The sequence below is a fragment of the Dicentrarchus labrax genome, unplaced genomic scaffold (assembly GCF_905237075.1).
Source record: "Dicentrarchus labrax unplaced genomic scaffold, dlabrax2021, whole genome shotgun sequence".
Taxonomy (NCBI): domain Eukaryota; kingdom Metazoa; phylum Chordata; class Actinopteri; family Moronidae; genus Dicentrarchus; species Dicentrarchus labrax.
The window spans coordinates 3,050,163-3,074,107 of record NW_026136723.1 but is presented as its reverse complement, the minus strand read 5'-3'; the positions used below and the strand labels follow the sequence as shown (position 1 = coordinate 3,074,107).

At 40.0% G+C, this 23,945-nt stretch overlaps 1 protein-coding gene across 26 annotated transcripts in view; it reads left to right on the top strand.

Moving 5' to 3' along the window:
* Positions 1–3,986: 3,986 nt before the first annotated feature.
* The window catches only part of LOC127357972 (NACHT, LRR and PYD domains-containing protein 12-like), a 20,479-nt gene continuing 520 nt past the window's right edge, over positions 3,987–23,945 (top strand). Inside the window, exons 1-13 of one of the 26 annotated variants that reach the window (XM_051390665.1) lie at positions 3,987–4,133; positions 4,679–4,786; positions 4,956–5,105; positions 5,733–5,833; positions 9,365–11,156; positions 13,316–13,489; positions 17,437–17,610; positions 18,190–18,363; positions 19,170–19,343; positions 20,153–20,326; positions 20,417–20,590; positions 20,895–21,068; positions 21,494–23,945. The exon at positions 21,494–23,945 is cut by the window's right edge and continues 520 nt beyond it. In XM_051390665.1, coding sequence (XP_051246625.1) covers positions 4,957–5,105; positions 5,733–5,833; positions 9,365–11,156; positions 13,316–13,489; positions 17,437–17,610; positions 18,190–18,363; positions 19,170–19,343; positions 20,153–20,326; positions 20,417–20,590; positions 20,895–21,068; positions 21,494–21,512 — 3,279 coding nt within the window. In that variant the 5' untranslated portion in view covers positions 3,987–4,133; positions 4,679–4,786; position 4,956 and the 3' untranslated portion in view covers positions 21,513–23,945. Of the gene's footprint in view, positions 4,134–4,520; positions 4,787–4,908; positions 5,106–5,732; positions 5,834–9,364; positions 11,161–13,315; positions 13,490–17,436; positions 17,611–18,189; positions 18,364–19,169; positions 19,344–20,152; positions 20,327–20,416; positions 20,591–20,894; positions 21,069–21,493 lie in introns of those variants that run through there. The other 25 variants (XM_051390667.1, XM_051390669.1, XM_051390663.1 and 22 more) reach the window with 25 other exon arrangements.

Here is a 23,945-nt window from a genome sequence, read left to right as displayed (position 1 = left end):
GGGACAGGTCTCAGTAAGACAAAGTAAATCAATATCATAATCTGATATTAATTCATTCACTAAAACAGCTTTAGAGGACAGAGACCTGATATTTAACAGCCCACATTTCATTCTCTTATTTTGTGCTACTGAGGAGTTGGTTTTAATTTTTATTAGATTTTTATGTTTAACTCCTCTTGTTTTTATTTCTTTAAATAGTTTAGGTGGTCGGGGGACAGACACAGTCTCTATGGGGTTTTGGGTGGGTGACTGTTCTAAAGAAAGTGCAGAGAAGTGTGTAAGACAGCCGCTCTGCTTCCTGGTCCCAACTCTGGACTGTCAGGTTTTAGAGATAAACTTCGCCATATTTCTAGATAAGAGAGCCGCTCCATCCAAAGTGGGATGGATGCCGTCTCTCCTAATCAGACCAGGTTTTCCCCAAAAAGGCTTCCAGTTATCAATGAAGCCCACATCGTTTGCTGGACACCACCTCGACAGCCAGCGGTGGAATGACGACATGCGGCTATACATGTCATCACTGGTCACATTGGGGAGGGGTCCAGAGAAAACTACGGAGTCCGACATTGTCTTAGCATAATTACACACCGACTCCACATTAATCTTAGTGACCTCCGATTGGCGTAAACAGGTGTCATTACCGCCGACGTGGATAACAATCTTACTGTATTTACGTTTATCTTTAGCCAGCAGTTTTAAATTTGATTCAATGTCGCCCGCTCTGGCCCCAGGGATACATTTAACTATGGCCGCTGGCTTCGCTAACTTCACGTTTCTGACTATGGAGCTGCCAATAACCAGAGTTGGTTCCTCAGCGGGTGTATCGCTGAGTGGGGACAATGTATTAGAAACATGAATGGGTTGGTGGTGAACTGTGGGCTTCGGTGTTTTAGTCTTCCTTCGCTCAGTCACCCAGCCTCCCTGTCTTCCTGGCTGCTCGGGAACTACCGGGGGAACTACCGGGGGAACTACCGGAGGAACTACCGGAGGAACTACCGGGGGAACTACCGGGGATCTACAGAGCTAACAGAAGATACATTCGGTCGGACCGCACCGGCTACCGGGGGCTGGCTAAGTATAGCGGCTAAAGATATCTCAGTGGTGCGGTGCCGTTCCTCTAACTCACTAAGCCTCGCCTCCAGCGCAGTAAATAAACTACATTTAATACAGGTACCATTATCATTAAAGGAGGCAGAGGAATAACTGAACATCTGACACACTGAGCAGGACAGAGGAGAGGGAGAGGGAGAAGCCATAGCTAACTGCTAATGCTAATGAAACTAGAGTGTATGAAAAACTTTGAAAGTAGTGAAAAGTCCCTAAAAGAAGGAGAAACTCCGAGTGTTTAGGTAGAACTAGTCTACGTTTAAATGTTAAGCGGGTAAATAACCGCAGTAACGAGTAAAACTAATTTATATTTAGCGTTCACTGACAGAGCTACAGCACCAAACAGTGTACACAGAGCAGGAAGTGAACCGGGAATGAGTCAGTACGCTTACCGTAGCACGTCACACGTCAACAACAGCTAGAAAACATCATCAGGACAGATCACCTGGCGTGATCAGATCAGATCAGAGGGGTATTGCACAAAACCAGGATAAGGGATTAAGCCGGGATATGTTGGTTATCCTGGCTGAATTTAGCCTCAAGTCGGTTGCATGAAAGCAGGTCAAACTTATCCCGGCCAAGTTACTATGGTGATTTATTCTCTGCAGTTAGCCTGCTCCAGACCAGGCTAACAGCCAGGCTAAGATTAATCCTAGTGATTCACCTGTATTTCCACCGTCAGTCCTGTGAGGAATTAATGTGTTTTACAGCATGTCCATGGTCTTTCTAAGTATGTTGCATCATTTTAATTATCCTGCATTAAAATATTACATATATATTGTCATTTCTTATTTCATTTAAATCTGTTGGCTGTTTGTAATTGCAACAGTCTTTTTATATTGATTCAAGTGGTAGTATTATTACTCAGGACAAGTGTTATATTGCTATGCTAATGAAGACTGCTTGTCAAATTGCATAAATGTGTTTATTGCAGTAATTGAGATTACAAAACACAGCTGATGAAGTTGCAAAGGTGTTTTCAATTAAATCTGTGACAAGGGCAATATAGTGTATATATATATATATATATATATATATATATATATAGTACATCTAGTACATAGTGTTTTTTATTATTTCCCTACTCTTACTGTTTATTTATACTGTTTTCTCTCTATCCAATTTGCTGCTGTTACATTGGAATTTCCCCATTGTGGGACAAATAAAGGAATATCTTTCTGTCCGTCCGTCCAACTCCCAGTCACCTGTTCCCTCTTCATAATGGCTTGCCCTTTCTTGGAGGATGTACTGGATGAGGAAGCCCTAATCCTCAGACGAGCATTTAGTCATGAAAGAGTCTTCTGGGACAGGTCAGACCCATTGGCCGTTGGAGAGGACTATCTCATTGAGAGATACAGATTCTCAGGTGATGGACTAAGATATTTATGTAGGCTGCTGGGTCCAAAAATACAGCACCAGATGGCAGGAAGCCATGCTCTCAATGTACCACAGATGGTCTGTGGTACATTGAGATGTTTTGCAAGTGGGAGCTTCCTTTATTCTGTTGGGGATGCAGAGAACCTTAATAAAGGAACCATTTGCTGCACATATTCTGGCTTGGTGGGCCGCCCCGTGTGCCAGTTCTATGGGCTTTTTTTTAACTGCTACAATCATACAGACATTCAACATGTCAGCAGACACCTAATCTATTCACCTCATTTGTTCACTGTTATCTACTTTAGAGTCACTTTCCAGCCTGCAAAATGTTCTTGTCTTTAACTTTTTTAAACATTTTTAATGTAACTTGCTGCCAGGTCCTTTTATGGCCAGACAAGTTTGTTCTTTATGAATTGTTTGTACTTAATCATACTTTATATTTTCTGAGTAACATGCACCTCTACTTGCCACATTTAAAGCAAAGTGTACAACAGTTGATTAGTGGACTTAAAGTAACTCCTTTAGTCCTTTAATTGGATCCTAATTATGACAGTTCCAGTGAAGCACTGTTTATTCATTGTACAGTTTTGGACTACTTAAGCATTAAGCCGGTCCGCTATTGTCTGCCAGGCTTTCTCTCTTTCTTTAATCATGGCATTGGTATTGCCTTTTTTTCTTATGATATCTTCCACCTCTTCATAGAACTCCATCAGGAGCTGTTGTTCAGCGGCCGTGAAATATGAAGCGCGACTCTTATCCATGTTCCCATCGGTGATTCTGTGAGCGATTGCAAGGTCTATTTCAGTATGCCGTGAACACGCACTTATCCCGACTATCTACACCTGGCTTAACATAGCCGCACCTTTTAATCCTGGCTCGGCAAACGTGCAACCGATTAAGCCAGGATGCGCTGAGCAGGCTAAGTCAAGCCGCGCTTGCTCAATTATCCTGGATTTCTTTATTCTACTTTTGTGCAATACCCCTCAGATTCTAATTAGTATATCAACAAACAAAGTCAAAACATTTATGAAGCGCAGTGGTTAGCTGGGAAGGCAAACACAGACTCACCCTCCTTGGTCGGTGTGGCTCCTTTTGTCCTGGCCTGATGAGGGCAAACGGGAGGCAGCTTGAGGTGGTAATTAGTGGTTGCCAGCCCTGCCTTGATGTAGCCTAGCTGCTTGTCCATGTGCTTGGGTTGACAAACACAATATGAGGCAGGACTCCACCGGCCATGTCCTCTAGAGGGTGCTAAAGCGACCTTTGAAGGCGTGCACCCGGCATGGCAACAATTCAAGTGCCATTTGGCCACAAGTGTTTTATGGCGGTTGGAAACTGTCTCTCAGAAAGCTACAGATCCAGTGGGACATGAAGGAGCTAATGTTCAACTGTGTCCACCATCAGTCTGTAAAAGAACACGCTCAGTTCATTTAGTGTAAAGCACTTTAGTTCACACAACAAACACACACACACACACACACACACACACACACACACACACACACACAGATAACCTGATTTCCTGTAAATGGGGAGGGGAGGAGCAACACTATCCATTTGATAGAGGCTCATGAGAACAGGAGGGGACCTTGCGTGAAAGTGAAAGAGTTTCAGATTCCATTGTGAGTCGACCGCAGAAGGAGGAAACCGGCAGGGTGAGTGTTTATTTAATTGTTGTTAATTACTGTGGTGCTCCTGGGAAGGATGATGGTACCTGTGGTGCTCCTGGGAAGAGCGGTAGTGTTGCTTGTGTTGAGATGGATGTGATCATACAGGTGCTGGTATTTTGTTATACTGTGGTGTGCCACATTCACATTAGGGAGGTGATTACATCTCCTGAAGATCTCTGAGTTAATGGTGTTGATAATGTTTTGGGGAATGTCTGATCGAGGAAGTAATGTGGATATTGTTACTTTTGCTGTGGTGGAGCTCCAGAGTTTGACAGATTGCCAGGAACAGACGTGTCATGTTGATATGTTTCCCATTAGAGTCACAGAGTAACACAATTTCTATGTATGTGGATTTGTTGATTCTGTTGTTAGGCTCGTGGTTTCTGAGGGCTTTGGAGGGGTAGGTGGGTCGAGAAGCAGAGTGGTAGAGGATATTGAGTTTCAGATTCCGTTTTGAGTCGACGTCAGAAAGAGGAAACCAGCAGGGTGAGGCAGGGTGTCTGAGTCCGTTTTCTCCCTGTGGACTGTAGAAGGAAGAAAGAAGAAAGTTAGAATGAACTCAACAGTTTGATTCATCTGTGGACACAGTGGACCTGCTGTAACCCAGAACACAAACAGACTGAAAGAAAAGAGAGCAGGTAGAGTTCTGACTGCTTTTATTAGACTGTATACTGTGTGTGTGTGTGTGTGTGTGTGTGTGTGTGTTACTTCCTGTTCTCTCAGTCTTTGTGAGACTCATGTACAAACTAATTGTTTCCAGATTTTTGTCCTCTGAGCTCACAGTCAGTGTTACTGTTTGACTCTCAGAATGACTTCAGAGCAGAAGATGAGTGTTTGTGTGGAGGAAGAGGAGGACGGAGCAGAGTCTGCAGTGTCCAGCTGTCTGTCTATGAAGAGTGACCGGTCTAAAGATCTCTCTGTAAACTTCAGTAATGAACCTGCACCCTCAGACACAAAGTAAGAGAACTGATACTGATTCATTTATATGACCTTCTGTGGATTTTGTGTTTGAATATTAAACTTTTTACCAAAATGTGTTTGCCAACAACAATTGAACAATCAGATTATTGATCGATTTGTCTCTTATGATTTTATCTGCAGATAAACAATGACCGGCAGCTGCTAGCTAATTTGCTTTTCACATTGAAGCACTAACGTCCTGTTATTGTGCTAGGCTAGTTCAGTTTTACAACAGACACTACTGTAGCGTTTTAAGGAACAGTTTATACCTTAAACTGAGCTGATGAAGATGATGCATTGAGGATAAGTGTTCTGCTAAAAATGTATATTCATGATACAGAACTATTAGTGCAGATATTGTTTCAAACTAAATGGATCTTATTGTATTTCTTTAGTAAAATACTTGAGAACCTCCATTTCAGAATTTAAACTTCAGAACTTAAAGTCATATGTCCTCAGATCAGCAGTTATAATGCAACAGATGAGTCTTAACTGTGCAACAAGTGGTGAAAAAGTAATTTGAAGAAAAAGCTTTGCTCATGGACAGTGTCGGTGTCAGTGGCCAAGTCTTCATATCTTTCAACTACAACAAATCATTTTAGTTATAAAGAAATGTCTTCACAGAGAAAGGAAGAGTAGTGACGTTTCTGCGGAGCCCGAGTGTGCAGAAAGATCCAGAACAAGACCTGAACTGCAGACAGACTGTCAGACCAGCACTGTACAAAGTAAGACTGTACATCTTAAAAATGGAACCTTCTATATTTTTTATTACATTACGTTTATGTAGAGATTTACAATCAGTGTACAATGTATCATGCAAGAACAACTTCATCAAATAAGCTGAACAGCTTCAACGTCTACATTCAGTCTGCAGTCTAAAAACATCTTCTGTGGAGTTACAATCAATTCATTTTGGCAGAATTATCAAAGATAATAATAAATAACCACCTTTTAAAGAAAATGATAGCCTCATAAAATCAGTCAGTCAGTCTAATAAAATACACCAAACTATTAATTTGGAACTCTGATTAATAATTATATTAATATCATATATCATATCAATAGCTTAAGGATCCCTTCATAAAATATATATATATAATCTAACTAAATGCACTAAACTAAAGAACACAAGGTGTTTGTGCGTTTGTGTGTGTGTGTGTGTGATAAATATTGAATAAAAGATATATATTTAATTAGGGCCCGAGCAGTGACGACCCAAGCACAACGTTTAATGATGATGGTCTTTAGAATGCATTGAAATTGATCTTGTTAACTTTGTTGAAATATGACAAGTGCAAATTGCCAAAAAATGTTGCAGGATTTGCTGCTCGGGCCCTAATAATGTTAAAGTAAACCTCTCATTAAGGGAGGAGTGTGAATCAGAAAAAACAGAATCACACTGGCTGGATCTGATGTAAGGACCCTGGCTCAAGGGAGGAAACATAGAGGAGTCAATAAACACATATCTGCAAACAGTGTTTATTGTAAACATAAGTCAACAGACTTATGAAACAATAATGAGATAATAATCCTATGAGAATAAGAAAATGGTGACTGGCAGCAATGCTACTGATTCTGGCTGCAGTTGATTGTTTGACATTATACATTCTTGTTGCAGCCCCATGTATGCTATATCCAATAAAGACTATAGCCAAAGAGTCTGGGAGAGAGAATGAGGAGGTTGCCAGCGGAGGGCTAACATTTTTTTTGCCGCTGTCAAACCAGCCTAAAAGTGTGTCTAATAAAATGAGAGGCTTAAAGCGGAGTTATCATTCAGTATGAGCAATTTAGGATAATATGGCACTTTAATATTAAGTAATTTAAGATAATGTTATAGATACCATTTTCCAAAAATACACTACTTATGGGCAATTCCAGTACACGTGCAGAAAAGACCCTACGTTCCCATTTTAACTTCATCAAGTGGAGCTTTCCAGGAGTGAGACACATTTTATGCAAAATGTTGTTTTTTGAAAGTACCATCTAAACTGACCCAAACTGTCGACCAGCAAATAAATAATAGCAAAGGTATCATATTGGAAAAGAAGTTTACTTTGGGTAGAATATCCATTTTAATTATGGAGATTTGAGCTGATAACAAGTTAAGGAGTTTTGTCCATCTACTTAAGTCTTCCTCTACTCGTCTTAAAATGTTTTGGAAGTTCTTCATGGAAATAGATGATGTAAAGAGAGGTGGATATCAACACCTAGATACTTGAAAGATTTAACCACTGGAATGTGAGGAGGTAGTATAGATGGATTTAAGGGGTGATTAAGAGGGACTTGGACATATATGACGTACTCAAAAGTAATGCTGATATTCAGCATTACTTTGAATGAGCTGAATATTAATATTGCACATTATAAATAAATACGTACAGTACTGTGCTGCGCATGGGGCACCATTTGTTGACAGTTAAGAAAGGGGGGAAAAAAATGAGGTGTCCATTCTTAGGAACAAATGGATGACATGGAGGACAGAACCATCCAACTTACCGCAGGGTATAAAGCCAAGTTCAAACTGCCAGCTTCTGAACTGCATGTGTGAGGTGAAACGTCTTGTTTTTTATTTTACATTACACAGTAACCTCAGGTTAACCCTGGAAATGATCACAACAATACACTTCAGTTCATGTACATTAACAAAGGCTAGGCAGTCCTTTGCTTATCCAAGCACACTGTTAAGCTGTATGAAGCTATATGCCCGTTGGTGCCCAGATGGCACATGCAGGCAGATCGAGCCTGGAGTGAGTTGCAGTCGTCAATTCATACTTTTCACGTGACGTCACAACTACTAGCTGGCGGGCAAGAACATCGTTCTCCAGCAACGAAACCCAGTAAACTAATCAAGGATCTTGCCAGGACGTCGCCAGTTTTACTTTACAAAAGTATATATATATCATATGTACGTGATTTGATATATGATGAGAAGAAGAATACATGTTACAGTACACGTTACTGTTGTACTGCGTCTACTTACTTACATACAGTTACTTTGCATACATACTATGGTACAGTTATTACTACTACATTAACGTTACAACCTAACAGATTGCTAACAGGATTAAAGACATTTCACTGCCCCAGCTGCTCTTGTCTGTTGTCTGATGCTATGTGGAGTGGATGAGCAGGTAGGCTACAATGTCTGACATCCTGTTAGTCATATATAATACAGTCTAGTTGGCATAAGGTTTTTTTTAAACTAACGCTACTTATCAAGCTGTCATTGGCCGGCAGGCAGGGTGTACATATTCAGATGAAGACTTCATCACACGACGGAACAGATGTCACTTTGTGTATAGCTACAGACATGCAAACATTAGTACTCACGTTAGCTTTGATTATGAAGATATTCCTGTTTTTCACCTCCCATACGACAGCGTTGTTAACCCATCCACTCTTGAAAAAAAGATAGCTATCCATACTTTTGTAGGCTTTCATTTTTTGTGCGGTGTAAGGTGACGGATATATGTAAATATATAAGTTTCTTGCCTGCCAGGTAACCATGGTAACCACGTGACTGCAAAGTATGAATTGTCATTCATGAGCTAGTGGTCATTTACAGGGGCCAACCTGAGATGGTCTCCTCCCTCAAACTAAAGTGTGTGTCTGTGCTGGTGACTAGAGAGAAAGCTCTATGTGTTCACTCATTATGAAAAAAAAGTTATTTTTCCTTATGTAGTGATTGGGACTACCTCTTGCATTTCATTGTGCAACCCTGTCTTGTAGACAAATACAAAATAAATTAACCTTGCTTTCATCAGATCAGAGCTTTATTAATTTGCTGCTGATATAAACTTAACAGTTCTTTCTGCACTGGCTTTTATAGTGAAACAGCTATAGGAAATGGAGTGTATTTGTCACAGAGATTAACAGTGCTTTGTTAGCGTTCCTATTTAATAAAAACAGGTCTACAAACAAAACACATATTCTGTATTATTTGATCAATATATCAGTTTTAAATATTAAAGGAGTCGCAGTGAGGTGTTTAGATGAAGAGCTGCGATGATCTACTGTGGCTCAACCTTTCACCTTTGCCGTCAATTAATTAATTATGTACACCGACAGACAGTCATTGGTTGAGAAAAAAAGGAGCATTTCTGATATTTCCCCAAAACTGGACATTATAACCTTTACTTCTCTTATTTTGATCTTAAATTGATAAAATATTATATTGATATTTTTTCAGTGGAATTGAAAATAATCCTTAGATCATTACATTTAAATTTTTTTGTATCACACTTTTTTCATTTTAGTAGGTGATGGTCTGCAGGAGGTTTTAGATGAACACAAGATCAGTCTGAGGAAGAGATGTGAACGTGTCACTGAAGGAACTGATACACCAGGAAGTGGAACCCTCCTCAACAGGATCTACACTGAGCTCTACATCACAGAGGGACAGAGTGAAGACGTTAATACCCAACATGAGGTGAGGCAGCTTGAGACAATTTCCAAGAAGAAGACCTTCCATGAGACTCCAATCAAGTGCCACAACATCTTTAAAGCTTTACCTGACCAACAGAGACACATCACAGTGGTTCTGACGAACGGCGTCGCTGGCGTTGGAAAAACCTTCTCAGTGCTGAAGTTCACTCTGGACTGGGCAGAGGGTTTGGAAAACCAAGATGTCAGTCTGGTGGTTCTGCTTTCATTCAGGGAGCTGAACCTGATCAAAGATGAGCAGTACAGTCTTCTCAGGCTGCTACATGTTTTCCATCCAACATTACAGAAGGTCACAGCAGAGCAGCTCGCTGTCTGTAAACTTTTGTTCATCTTTGACGGCCTGGATGAAAGCAGACTTTCACTGGATTTCCACAACAATGAGGTTGTGTCTGACGTCACACAGAAGTCTTCAGTCAACGTGCTGTTGACAAACCTCATCAAGGGCAATCTGCTTCCCTCGGCTCTCGTCTGGATAACTTCCAGACCTGCAGCAGCCAATCAGATTCCTCCTAAATGTGTTGACAGGGTAACAGAAGTACGAGGCTTCACAGACGCCCAGAAGGAGGAGTACTTCAGGAGGAGAGTCAGTGATGAAGATCTGTCCAACAGGATCATCTCACACATCAAGACCTCGCGGAGCCTCCACATCATGTGTCTAATCCCAGTCTTCTGCTGGATCACTGCTACAGTTCTGGACCACATGTTGACTACAGACCAGAGAGGAGAGCTGCCCAAGACCCTGACTGACATGTACTCACACTTCCTGCTGGTTCAGACAAAGAGGAAGAAGCAGAAGTATGATGAGGGACATGAGACGTGTCCACAGGAGCTGATGGAGGCTGACAGGGAAGTTCTTCTGAAGCTGGGGAGGCTGGCGTTTGAACAGCTGGAGAAAGGAAACATCATGTTCTACCAAGAAGACCTGGAGCAGTGTGGTCTTGATGTCACAGAGGCCTCGGTGTACTCAGGAGTTTGTACAGAGATCTTCAGAAGAGAGAGTGTGACCTTCCAGAAAACAGTCTACTGCTTTGTTCATCTGAGCATTCAGGAGTTTCTGGCTGCAGTCTACATGTTCCACTGTTACACCAACAGGAACACAGAGGTACTGGAGGGTTTGTTGGGAAAAAAACACATTAATTCAACTGTGGATGTCTTCCTGAGAGAAGCAATGATGAAATCCCTGAGGAGTGATAATGGCCACCTGGACCTGTTTGTTCGCTTCCTTCACGGCCTCTCTCTGAAGTCCAACCAGAGACTCTTAGGAGGCCTGCTGGGTCGGATGGACAACAGTCCAGAAACCATCCAGAGAGCCATCAACAACCTGAAGGAGATGAACAGTGATAATATCTCTCCTGACCGAAGCATCAACGTCTTCTACTGTTTGACGGAGATGAACGACCACTCAGTCCATCAGGAGATCCAAGAGTTCCTGAAGTCAGAGAACAGATCAGAGAAGAAACTCTCTGAGATCCACTGCTCAGCTCTGGCCTACATGCTGCAGATGTCAGAGGAGGTCCTGGATGAGTTGGACCTGAAGAAGTACAACACATCAGATGAGGGACGACAGAGACTGATTCCAGCTGTGAGGAACTGCAGAAAGGCTGTGTAAGTCCAGATGTGATTATTATAAATTAAGTTTTCCTAAAAGAAGAAATTTGTTTTATTTATAAGCAGTAAGGAAGCTCCCTCTCTGATACTATTTGAATGGACTGCTGTGTAAACTGGTAGATTCCAAACTTACTTTAGTGATGTTCACTGGGGTGCCCGGTTAGCTCAGTCAGTAAAGCTGGCGACCCATATATGCAGCGGCCTGGGTTCGAGTCCAACCTGCGGCCCTTTGCTGCATGTCTGTGCCCCTTTCTGTCTCCAAGCTATCTCTGTCAAATAAAGGCCAAAAAAGTAATGTTCACTGATAGAGAGCAGTTTTTTAAAGTGTGTCACATTTTTTCACCTTTTCCATCTGGATATAGATTATATAGATTATCAGTTTCTAAACTGTCAGACTGCTTCTGTTCTGTGCCATTTTTCTACAGTAACTAGCAGCTCACATTTTATGGAGTTAGATTTGTGTCTTTATTACATGTGAGAAAATAAATGATCTGAGAGAAAAAAAAATATTTGAGAGAAAAAGTTTTCATACCAATATCAAAAAATAATAATATTTGAGACTAAAAAAAGTTTTGAGAGAATTTTCTCATAGAACATAAAAAATATAAATTTGAAATGTTTAAAATTATTTCTGAGAAAAAAAAATCTCTCAAAATAATTTTTTAACTCTCAAATATATTTATTTGCTATCAGTGTGAAAACATTTTCTCTCACAAAAAATGTGTTTCTCTTAAAACGTTTTTCTTCTCTCTCTCAAAACCTAAGTCTTTGCCCCGATCTGTTACTCTCTAACCAGTCAAACATCCTTTAATACCTCTGATCTGTTACTCTCTAACCTGTTAGTGCTAGACAGTCGTTCCTATGATGGGAATGATTTTGATTACCAACTTGCTCAGCTAGCTACCCATCGAGTTGTGTGTGTCATCATCTTAGCCAAACATTGGAGTCTCTGCGCTCAACTAAGGCACCTATCTATGCCGGTGAATCGACAATGGTGTAATGATTCAGTTCGACTCCCAAGACGATTCTCACCCGACTGCCCAATAGGAACGTGGCCCCGCCCATGACATTATTTTCACAGCGAGAGCAAAATCCTGACACGAGAGCAAGAAATTGCATCGAGAGCAAAGGCTTAGGCTTTGAGAAAGAGAAGAAAAACGTTTTGAGAGAAACACATTTTTTGTGAGAGAAAATGTTTTCACACTGATTTCTGATAGCAGAAAAATATATTTGAGAGTTAAAAAAGTATTTTGAGAGATTTTTTTTTCTCAGAAATAATTTTAAAAATTTCAAATTTATATTTTTTATGTTCTATGAGAAAATACTCTCAAAACTTTTTTTAGTCTCAAATATTATTATTTTTTGCTATTGGTATGAAAACTTTTTCTCTCAAATATTTTTTTTGTCTCTCATAAAATGTTTTTTTGCTATCAGTGTGATAACTTTTTCTCTCAAACATTTTTTTTTTCTGTCAGATCATTTATTTTCTCGCATGTAATAAAGACACAAATCTAACTCCATAACATTTGCACTGTGGGTTTCATTGAATTTGCAGTCAGTAAAAAAGAGCTCAGTAGGTTCAGTTCAGTGGAGGGATTTTATCATCACCAAGTTCAGAGAAGAAAATTGTTAAACAGTTTGGAATCACACATAAAATTATATTACAATGTTTAGCACTAATTATACTATTAATGCAAGAGGAGTAATTTAATACATTTATTAGGAGATGAAAAGCAAATGGAGTAACATAATAAGATCCATCTCTCCAAGATGCACAAAATGCACACAAATACACGAGTGCAGTTACAACCTACAGTGATTTTACAGCTCAGTGAACGTCATGTTAAAATAAGTTGTTAGGTTTAACACAAATCACAGCACCACGTCAATCCAAATACGACACATGTTTACATCACAGTCATTTAAACAGTTTTGTCTAAAGCCACAATTTGGGGTTCATTATCTTCCTCAGGGACACTTTGACATGTGGACAGGAGGAGCTCAACTTTCAAACCACAAGCCTTGTGATCAGTGACTGACAGCTCAGTCTGACCCACTTATGTGAATATGCTTTGTGATGCAAAATGCTATTTTGTCTATTTTTATAATACAATGTCAGATTTATACATTAAGTTTTATATTCACTGTGTTTACAGATTTTCTGAATGTGGACTCTCAGAGACTCACTGTGAAGTCGTGGCCTCAGCTCTGAAGTCCAACCCCTCCCATCTGAGAGAGCTGGACCTGAGCTGCAATACCCTGTATAATTCAGAAGTGAAGTTGCTGTTTGCTGGACTGGAGAGTCCACACTGCAGACTGGAGACTCTGAGGTATTTTTCTCTTGTACAGTGTATATCTACCAAATTTAATACCATAACAGAAGTTTAAAATGTCTTTCAGGTATAACAAATCAATTCAATTCAATTCAATTCAATTTTATTTGTATAGCGCCAATTCATAACAGAAGTTATCTCAGGACACTTTTCAAATAGAGCAGGTCTAGACCGAACTCTTTAACATTAATTACAGAGACCCAACAGTACCACCCAACACTTCTTTTTTCTACTCTCTGAACAGTTAGGCTCCCAGTGTAATCTGTATGTAATATTATTAAGAAAGGTGTAGGATTAGTACTTCAAAGTGCTGTTAAACAATTCTGTATTTATCATGTTAAATGTGAGATACGTCTACCGTAAATCTTCCAATAAAAGCAGGGTCCCTAATAGACGCAGGTCTCATTTAAAAGCCTGGTGTGGCTACACGTTTTGACAAATAAATGCATGTCTCCAATAGAGGCCTGGTCTGGATTTTATAGAAATTATCTTTCGTATAAAACCTCTTAAAACCCACCAGGTCGCCTGCTTGAGCGAGTTTTAAGACGTTTCGATCTCCTACACAAATATAAATGTTTAAACCTCTGTCAGTATGTACATAATGCACATCGTTAGATCAGTTATAGATTCTCCACAATTCAATCATTCACTATATTTTACGAAAACTATCAACAACAAAGTATAACGTTAATTCATTCTGACTTACCAGTAACATGGTAAACAAGAGAGATGGAAAAAAACCTCTGAAGCATCATAATCATCATGTTAGTTGTCAAATTTGCTGAACAAAACTCAAGAGAAGCTAGTTTAGTGCTAAAGGAATTAAAGGACTGTTCCCAAATAGCAAAAAGCAGGGGAGTTCAGTGATTTAAGCAAATAAACGCCCGGGCTATTCAAAGTTTTACGGTATATATAAATGTTCAACAAATTTTCAGGAATAAAGTTTTTATACATGTTGTGTGTTAGTTTCTCACACAAACTCACATACAAGAGAACAGAGACAGACAGTGTGAAACAAATTTCCAAATGCAGGATGAAGAGGAGAATAACGTACGTAACCAGGCTGACAGAGAGTCACAGCTCTATTGAGCCACATATCCCCATAAACTTAAGTAGCAATGACTTTATGAGCTTCTTTTATAATAAAATTATTACTATTAGAGAGAAAATTAATCACCAAATGCCCTCAGCAGGTATCAGTGGCTCTCCAAGTTCAGGAACTTTAACTAATGTAAAATCATATATATATTTAGAATGTTTTTCTGCTATCCTTCTTCATCAGTTAACTTCAATAATTTCTTCATCGAAGCCATCAACCTGTCTGTTAGACCCCATCCCAACTAGGCTGTTTAAAGAGAGGTCGTACCCTTAATTGGCACTTCTTTACTGGATATGATTAATCTTTCTTTATTATCAGGATATGTACAACAGTCCTTTAAAGTAGCTGTAATTAAACCCCTTCTTAAAAAGCCCACTCTTGACCCAGGGGTTTTAGCCAACTATAAACCGATCTCTAACCTTCCCTTCCTCTCTAAGATTCTGGAGAAAGTAGTCGCCAAAGAGTTGTGTGACTTTTTACATAACAATAGTTTATTTGAGGATTTTCAGTCAGGATTTAGAGTTCATCACAGCACAGAGACAGCTCTGGTTAAAGTTAATAATGACCTTCTGACTGCTTCTGACAATGGACTTGTCTCTGTACTTGTATTATTAGATCTTAGTGCTGCATTTGACACCATTGACCATGGTATTCTTTTACAGAGACTTGAGCATCAAATTGGCATTAAAGGAACCGCACTAAGCTGGTTTAAGTCATATTTATCAGATCGCTCGCAGTTTGTACATGTTAACGATGAATCTTCAATAAATACTACATTTAGTCATGGAGTTCCACAAGGTTCTGTACTTGGACCAATACTATTTACTTTTATATATGCTCACTTTAGGCAACATTATTAGGAATCACTCCATTAACTTTCACTGTTATGCAGATGATATGCAGTTATATCTATCGATCAAGCCCGATGAAATTAATCAATTATCTAAATTACAAACATGTCTTAAGGACATAAAATCCTGGATGAGCTGCAATTTTCTGATGTTAAACTCAGAAAGAAACAAAATTCTTGTTCTTGGCCCCAAAAACCTTAGAGACTCATTGTCTAAAGATATAGTTACTCTAGATGGCATTACCTTGGCCTCTAGCACCACTGTCAGGAATCTTGGAGTTATCTTTGATCAGGATTTGTCATTTAACTCCCACATAAAGCAAACCTCCAGGACTGCCTACTAAAAATTAGACACATACTATCACAGACAGATGCAGAAAAACTAATCCATGCATTTGTTACTTCTAGGCTGGATTACTGCAACTCTTTATTATCAGGTTGCCCCAATAAGTCCATTAAAATGCTCCAATTAATTCAAAACGCTGCAGCACGAGTACTGACAGGAACTAGGAAAAGAGATCACATCTCTCCTGTACTAGCTTCTCTGCACTGGCTCCATGTAAAATTTACAATAGAATTTAAAATCCTCCTCCTCACCTATAAAGCTCTTCATGGTCAGGCCCCATCTTAAAGAGCTTATAGTACCCTATTACCCCACTAGAACACTACGTTCTCTGAATGCTGGGCTACTTGTGGTTCCTATAGTCTCTAAAAGTAGAACAGGAGCCAGAGCCTTCAGTTACCAAGCTCCTCTCCTGTGGAACCAGCTTCCAGTTGTGGTTCGGGAGGCAGACACCCTCTCCACAGTAGGCTTAAGACGTTCCTCTTTGATAAAGTTTATAGTTAGGGCTGGATCAGGTGAGTCCTGAACCATCCCTTAGTTATGCTGCTATAGGCCTAGAGTATCGGGGGATTTCCCATGATGCACTGAGCTCCTCTCTTCCTCTCTCTCTCTTTCTGCACTCATTCATGTCCCGTTAATGCATGTTACTAACTTAACTTCTTCCCCGGAGTACTTGTGTTTTCTCGTCTCGCAGGTTCTCATGGATCCTGGTGGAGCCTCCTGCCATGGTCCTGCTAGATTGCCATTGCCAATATCACTGATATTATTGTTATTATTATTATTATTATTATTATTATTATTACTACAGTTACTATTATTACTATTGTCACTGCTCATTGTCCCCCATCGTTGCTGTTGTCGTCGTCATCATCTCTCTCATGTTCATCATCATCAGTCACTAATATTAGTGTAGTTGTTGCTACTGTTGTTGCTGTGTAACTGTCTGTCTGTCTGTCTGTCTGTCTATCTGTCTCTGTCTCTGTCTCTGTCTCTGTCTCTCTCTCTCTCTCTCTCTCTCTCTCTCTCTCTCTCTCTCTCTCTCTCTCTCTCTCTCTCACCCCAACTGGTCGAGGCAGACGACCACCCACCTAGAGCCGAAGGGTCTGTCCAAGGTTTCTGCCTTTTAACAGGCAGTTTTTCCTTGCCCTTGTCGCCAAGTGCTTGCTCATGGTGGTACTGTTGGGTCTCTGTAAATGTTATAAGGAGTTCGGTCTAGACCTACTCCATTTGAAGTGTCCTGAGATAACTTCTGTTATGAATTGGCGCTATACAAATAAAATTGAAAATTGAAATTGAAATAATCTAAATCTGAACATTGAATCAAGAGTATCAGAAGTGCTGAGACAGGTGTTAAAGTTTCCTTAAATTATCATATATTTCATAGTGTCTTATTAATTTTGGACATTTTGGGAGTGTTTTTCATAAAATGACACATACTTGTTTTATTAGAAGAAAATGAAGAGAATTAAAGTCAAGTCATGAGAAACAAGAAAACTCAGATCAGCAGCATCTTATTGTTCGGAATCAATAACATGAATAGGTGTATGAATGTTGTGCCGACATTTGGATGATGCATAATAACATAATGACAAAGTCGAGCAAAGTTGAGCTACACATTTAAAACCTGAACACATCATTTATTCTTTATTCAGATTGATTTGCTGCAGGTTGTCAGAGATCAGCTGTGATTATCTGGTCTCAGCTCTGAAGTCCAACCCCTCCCATCTGAGAGAGCTGAGGCTGGGTAACAACAAGCTGCAGGATTCAGGAGTGAAGCTGCTGTGTGGTTTTCTGGAGAGTCCACACTGTAGACTGGAGACTCTGGGGTCAGTTCACTGACTCTCTGTTACTGTTGTAGATCTGATGTGTTTCATTAACAATTGAACCTAATTTATGTTCATACATAATTTACACCCATAAAGTCGTACATTTGCTTTTTGTTCATATTTTCATATTTGTTGAATAAATTTAGTCTGCAGTCACAAAGACTTTTTCTTATAGAAACTGTAGAAAATGTCCACTGTTAGTTGTTGAAGTAAATGAATGTTTATCATTGTTGGTAAATGGTCACATCTGGATACAGAAGATCCTCTGAACTCATATTTGTTTACATTGATCAACTTTACTGAAGGAGAAATATTTCTTTACTTTCTGTTCATTTCAATGTGTTTCCACAAATAATGTCTGATCATTGATATTGATCCTACACACACACAAACACACACACACACACACACACACACACACACACACACACACACACAGAAATGCAGCTGTTTGAAGGATCAATACAGTATTGATCCTCTAAATCCAGACTGGACTGAGATCAGCAGCATGTTACTGATCAGTGTCGACATGAATAGGATTCTAAATGATTTTATCTTCATCTTTTATTCTTTATTCAGATTGATTTGCTGCAGGTTGTCAGAGATCAGCTGTGATTATCTGGGCTCAGCTCTGAAGTCCAACCCCTCCCATCTGAGAGAGCTGAGGCTGGGTATCAACAACCTGAAGGATTCAGGAGTGAAGCTGCTGTGTGGTTTTCTGGAGAGTCCACACTGTAGACTGGAGACTCTGAGGTCAGACACCATTTTTTATTTATGTGCTGAGATGAATATGATGTGAAAGTTGTGCTGACAGTAAAGTGCAGACATACTGCTGATATTATACTGATCCACACTGAGTATCTTAATGCTAAAGGCTGTTTTCTTCTTCAGTGGTTTAGTCCATTGACTGTGGCAGAGCAATGTTGAGCTCCACATTTAAAACCTTCATATAACAAGAAGAATCTACACTGAATAATTCACTGTGAACCTCTTCAGCTCTGGATTTAATCTGATATTCCACATCATGGTTTTAATAAATGGGAATAAAAATACATAAACAATGAATGAATCAATAATCTCTATTTCAACCATCAGACAATAACAAATGCATTCAGTTTTTACTTTTTCCAACATTGTTATGAAGCTATATGATGCTTCTACTAACTGAATAGTTTAAACTGAAGCTGATTTTATGACTCCACTATTCCTAAAAGAAATATTGTTGATGTCTTTTCTTCACATTTCCCCAAAATCCATCCTGACATATTTGGTATCTTTGTAAACTTTGGGATCTTGAGTGGAACCTTCAATCAGTTTCTGTGGGTTTTTCTTTGTGTTTGGCTTCACAACATGAGTTTGTATAGATGGAGCCACTGGTGGAGCTGGCAGAGGTTAAGAGCTGAAGTCACTATGTCTTTATTGAAGCAGCAGCACGTTGTCATTAATATTAATGAGAGCTCTTTTTCACTCTTTGTATTTTACAGTTTGCAACCTGAACACTGAATTATTTCAAGCAGGAACATTGTCTTCTAAACTGACATCTTTTATTTTTTATTCAGATTGAGGGACTGCAGTTTGTCAGAGATCAGCTGTGATTATCTGGTCTCAGCTCTGAAGTCCAACCCCTCCCATCTGAGAGAGCTGAGGCTGGGTAACAACAAGCTGCAGGATTCAGGAGTGAAGCTGCTGTGTGGTTTTCTGGAGAGTCCACACTGTAGACTGGAGACTCTGAGGTCAGACACCATGTTTTATTTCTGTGCTGAGATGAATGTGATGTGAAAGTTGTGCTGACAGTAAAGTGCAGACATAAGGCTGATATTATACTGATCCACACTGAGTATCTTAATGCTAAAGGCTGTTTTCTTCTTCAGTGGTTTAGTCCATTGACTGTGGCAGAGCAATGTTGAGCTCCACATTTAAAACCTTCATATAACAAGAAGAATCTACACTGAATAATTCACTGTGAACCTCTTCAGCTCTGGATTTAATCTGATATTCCACATCATGGTTTTAATAAATGGGAATAAAAATGCATAAACAATGAATGAATCAATAATCTCTATTTCAACTATCAGACAATAACAAATGCATTCAGTTTTTACTTTTTCCAACATTGTTATGAAGCTATATGATGTTCCTTATACTGACTGAATAGTTTAAACTGAAGCTGATTTTATGACTCCACTATTCCTAAAATAAATATTGTTGATGTCTTTTGTTCACATTTCCCCAAAATCCATCCTGACATATTTGGTATCTTTGTAAACTTTGGCATCTTGAGTGGAACCTTCAATCAGTTTCTGTGGGTTTTTCTTTGTGTTTGGCTTCACAACATGAGTTTGTATAGATGGAGCCACTGGTGGAGCTGGCAGAGGTTAAGAGCTGAAGTCACTATGTCTTTATTGAAGCAGCAGCACGTTGTCATTAATATTAATGAGAGCTCTTTTTCACCCTTTGTATTTTACAGTTTGCAACCTGAACACTGAATGCTTTCAAGCAGGAACATTGTCTTCTAAACTGACATCTTTTATTCTTTATTCAGATTGAGGGACTGCAGGTTGTCAGAGATCAGCTGTGATTATCTGGTCTCAGCTCTGAAGTCCAACCCCTCCCATCTGAGAGAGCTGGACCTGAGTGACAACGACCTGAAGGATTCAGGAGTGAAGCTGCTGTGTGGTTTTCTGGAGAGTCCACACTGTAGACTGGAGACTCTGGGGTCAGTTCACTGACTCTCTGTTACTGTTGTAGATCTGATGTGTTTCATTAACAATTGAACCTAATTCTTCATCTTTTATTCTTTATTCAGATTGATTTGCTGCAGGTTGTCAGAGATCAGCTGTGATTATCTGGTCTCAGCTCTGAAGTCCAACCCCTCCCATCTGAGAGAGCTGAGGCTGGGTAACAACAACCTGAAGGATTCAGGAGTGAAGCTGCTGTGTGGTTTTCTGGAGAGTCCACACTGTAGACTGGAGACTCTGAGGTTAGACACCATTTTTCATTTCTGTGCTGAGATGAATGTGATGTGAAAGTTGTGCTGACAGTAAAGTGCAGACATAAGGCTGATATTATACTGATCCACACTGAGTATCTTAATGCTAAAGGCTGTTTTCTTCTTCTGTGGTTTAGTCCATTGCTGCATCCTGTTGGGTTCAGGTGTTTGGAGTTTCCATTTTCTAAACTTGTACATTGTAAACCTACTTCAGCTCTGAACAGATTATTAAACACTGAATGATTTCAAGCAGGAACATTGTCTTCTAAACTCACATCTTTTATTCTTTATTCAGATTGAGGGTCTGCAGTTTGTCAGAGATCAGCTGTTCCTCTCTGGTCTCAGCTCTGAAGTCCAACCCCTCCCATCTGAGAGAGCTGGACCTGAGGAACAACAAGCTGAAGGATTCAGGAGTGAAGCTGCTGTCTGATCTTGTGGAGAGTCCACACTGTAGACTGCAGACTCTGAGGTCAGTAGAGGGTCTGAGTCAGTCCATGCTGGTTCCAGCAGTAATGGCCTGAACACAGATTGAGTATTTGCTGCTTTCCTCAGTTTTTAACAGCAGTAAATGCATCATTCCAGTGGGCACTGAATGTCTCTCTGTTTCTGCAGTAATGATGCGTTCAGGGACTCTCAGCACTTTATTTCCACTGTGTACTTCAGTGAAATTTGTGTAATTCAGCGTCTGCAGGTCTGTGAGCTTCAGCTCAGTGTTTTTACTCCAATACGTTACCATGAGAGCTGAAAGGAAGCAGGCTACGCTACACAGCCGCTCCACTGCTGGTCTGAACTGGACTGAAGTCCCTGCTGCTCTTTATACTGGATGTGCTGATGGAGGGAGTCTCTGTAAACACTGATTTATCTCTGCTGTCCTCTGTCTCCTTCTCTCCTCAGATGGAAGTTGTTTTATTAACAGTGAGCGGTGATGAAGGAGGTTGTGTTGGAGGATCCGCTGTGTCCTGATGATCCAGAGAGGTTGAAGCAGCAGCATCAGCTCTGACTGGGCCATGTTACTGGGAGGTAGAGTGGAGAGGAGAGCTTCATCCAGCAGTGACTGACAGAGGAATCACAACCAGTGGAGACAACTCTCAGTTGCAGTTTTTTAACATTACTGGACTTAACTTTAAACATTTTTGGACAGTTCAACTTAAAATCAGAATCAGAATCAGAATCAGAATCGGAAATTTCTTTTGTTAGAACATATAATATATTAAGAATATATATAAATATATATATAAAGGTCAAATGTACAGTTTAAAATGTGCAAACAGTGCAAAAATGATTGTCCGTGTTTGGGGTCAGATTACAGAGAGGGGGTTAGTTAAAGGAGAATAGTTGTGCTTCTATATAAGGGACCAACTTATAAGAAAATTGGAGAGTTTGTGAGAGTATAAAAGGGAACAAAGAATGAAATAATGAATAAATGTCAGGACAGATGGGAGCAGAGGAAAATATTACAGCGTGCAGAACACCATGAATGCACCGGGTTTGTTTTCTATTTCTTGTTTGTCTGATTTGATTCTCTTTAATTATTATTCATACAATCATTTAATTGTTACTTTATTTAATGGTGTAAAGAACTAATAAGAATTAAAGAGAGAATGGGAAGAGAGTGGGAAACGACACCTGGCACATCACTTCATAAGACGCAAATACACTCCTGAACAAAATCTTAAGACCGGGGGAAAAATGAAGCAAGTATTCGCATTTCGCGTTGGTGGAACATAACAAGATTGTAAGTAGAGCTTCAAAATGCCAAAAGAAGAAACAGGAGCAAGAGACAAAACAATAGCATAGGCAATTTATTGAAAATTGCATTTAAACTCAAACAGGCTGTTCATCAGCTGATCAAAGGTTTAGCCCATAAAAAAAACCCAAAATAGAACTAAAAGTGTCAAAAAAAGGACTCAGTAGTGAGTCGCCCCACCGTTGTTGTTGATCACTTCAAAAATTCGTTTAGACATGCTTGATGCGAGTGTTTCCAGGAGGATGGTGGGAATGTTGCTCCATGTGGTGAAGATGGCTTCACAAAGGGCATCCATGGTCTGGAACTGATGTCCGTTTTTGTAAACTTCCCTTGCCATCCATCCCCAAACGTTCTCAATGGGATTTAGATTAGGGGAACATGCAGGATGGTCCAAAAGAGCAACGTTATTCTCCTGGAAGAAGTCCTTCGTCAGGCGGCGTTGTGAACTGCAGCGTTGTCCTGTTGAAAGACCATCATCACCGCACAGACAAGGGCCCTCAGTCAAGAGGGATGCCCGCTGCAACATGTCCACATAGCCAGTCGCAGTTTGACGTCCCTGCACAACCTGAAGCTCCATTGTTCCATTGATCATGATGGAGCCTCCTCCACTGTGCCGCCCAGAAAACATTTCCAATGGGGTCTCCTTGTCATGCCAGTAACGTTGGAAGCCATCAGGACCGTCAAGGTTAAATTTTTTCTCATCAGAGAATAAAACTTTCTTCCACCTTTCAATGTCCCATGTTTGGTGCTCCCTTGCAAAGTACAAACAGGCAGGTTTGTGGTGTGGGAGGAGACGTGGCCTTTGAAGATGTTTTTTGTTCTTTAAGCCCTTCTGTCGCAGACGCTGTCTGATGGTTATTGCGCTACAGTCAGCATCAGTAAGGGCCTTAATTTGGGTTGAGGATCGGCCTGTGTCTTCACGGACAGCCCGTTGGATCCTCCGGCTCAGCGCAGGGGAAATTGTTTTGGGTCTAACACTTGACCTTTTTGTCCCATAACCCTCAGGATCTTTTAAGAAATTTAAAATGACTGTCTTACTGCGTCCAACCTCGGCGCGTTGTGAGAGGCCTTGCTTGTGCAGCTCAACAATCCTGCCACGTTCAAAGACAGAAAGCCTTTTTGCCTTTGCCATCAGGTGGTCATGACAGTGGGAATGCCTGATAGAAAATGACATGAAAGCCAGATTTTTGCACAGATTTGGACTTTTTAAGGCTATGGTCTTAAACTTTTGATCAGCTGATGAACAGCCTGTTTGAGTTTAAATGCAATTTTCAATAAATTGCCTCCTCTATTGTTTTGTCTCTTGCTCCTGTTTCTTCTTTTGGCATTTTGAAGCTCTACTTACAACCTGGTTGTAATGCAAATACTTGTAATTTTTCTCCCGGTCATAAGATTTTGTTCAGGAATGTATTACAGTTATTTAGATATTTATACAGACGGGTCAAAAGATGAAGGATAGGGTAGGTATAGTAATATACCAACAATGAATGTAAGTACTGGGAAAAGATGACCTGATCAGTTTACGCTGCAGAAATGATGGCGATTATTGTAGAGCTGCAGTGGGTGGAGGAAGTGAAACCAGACAGTGCTGTGTTGATT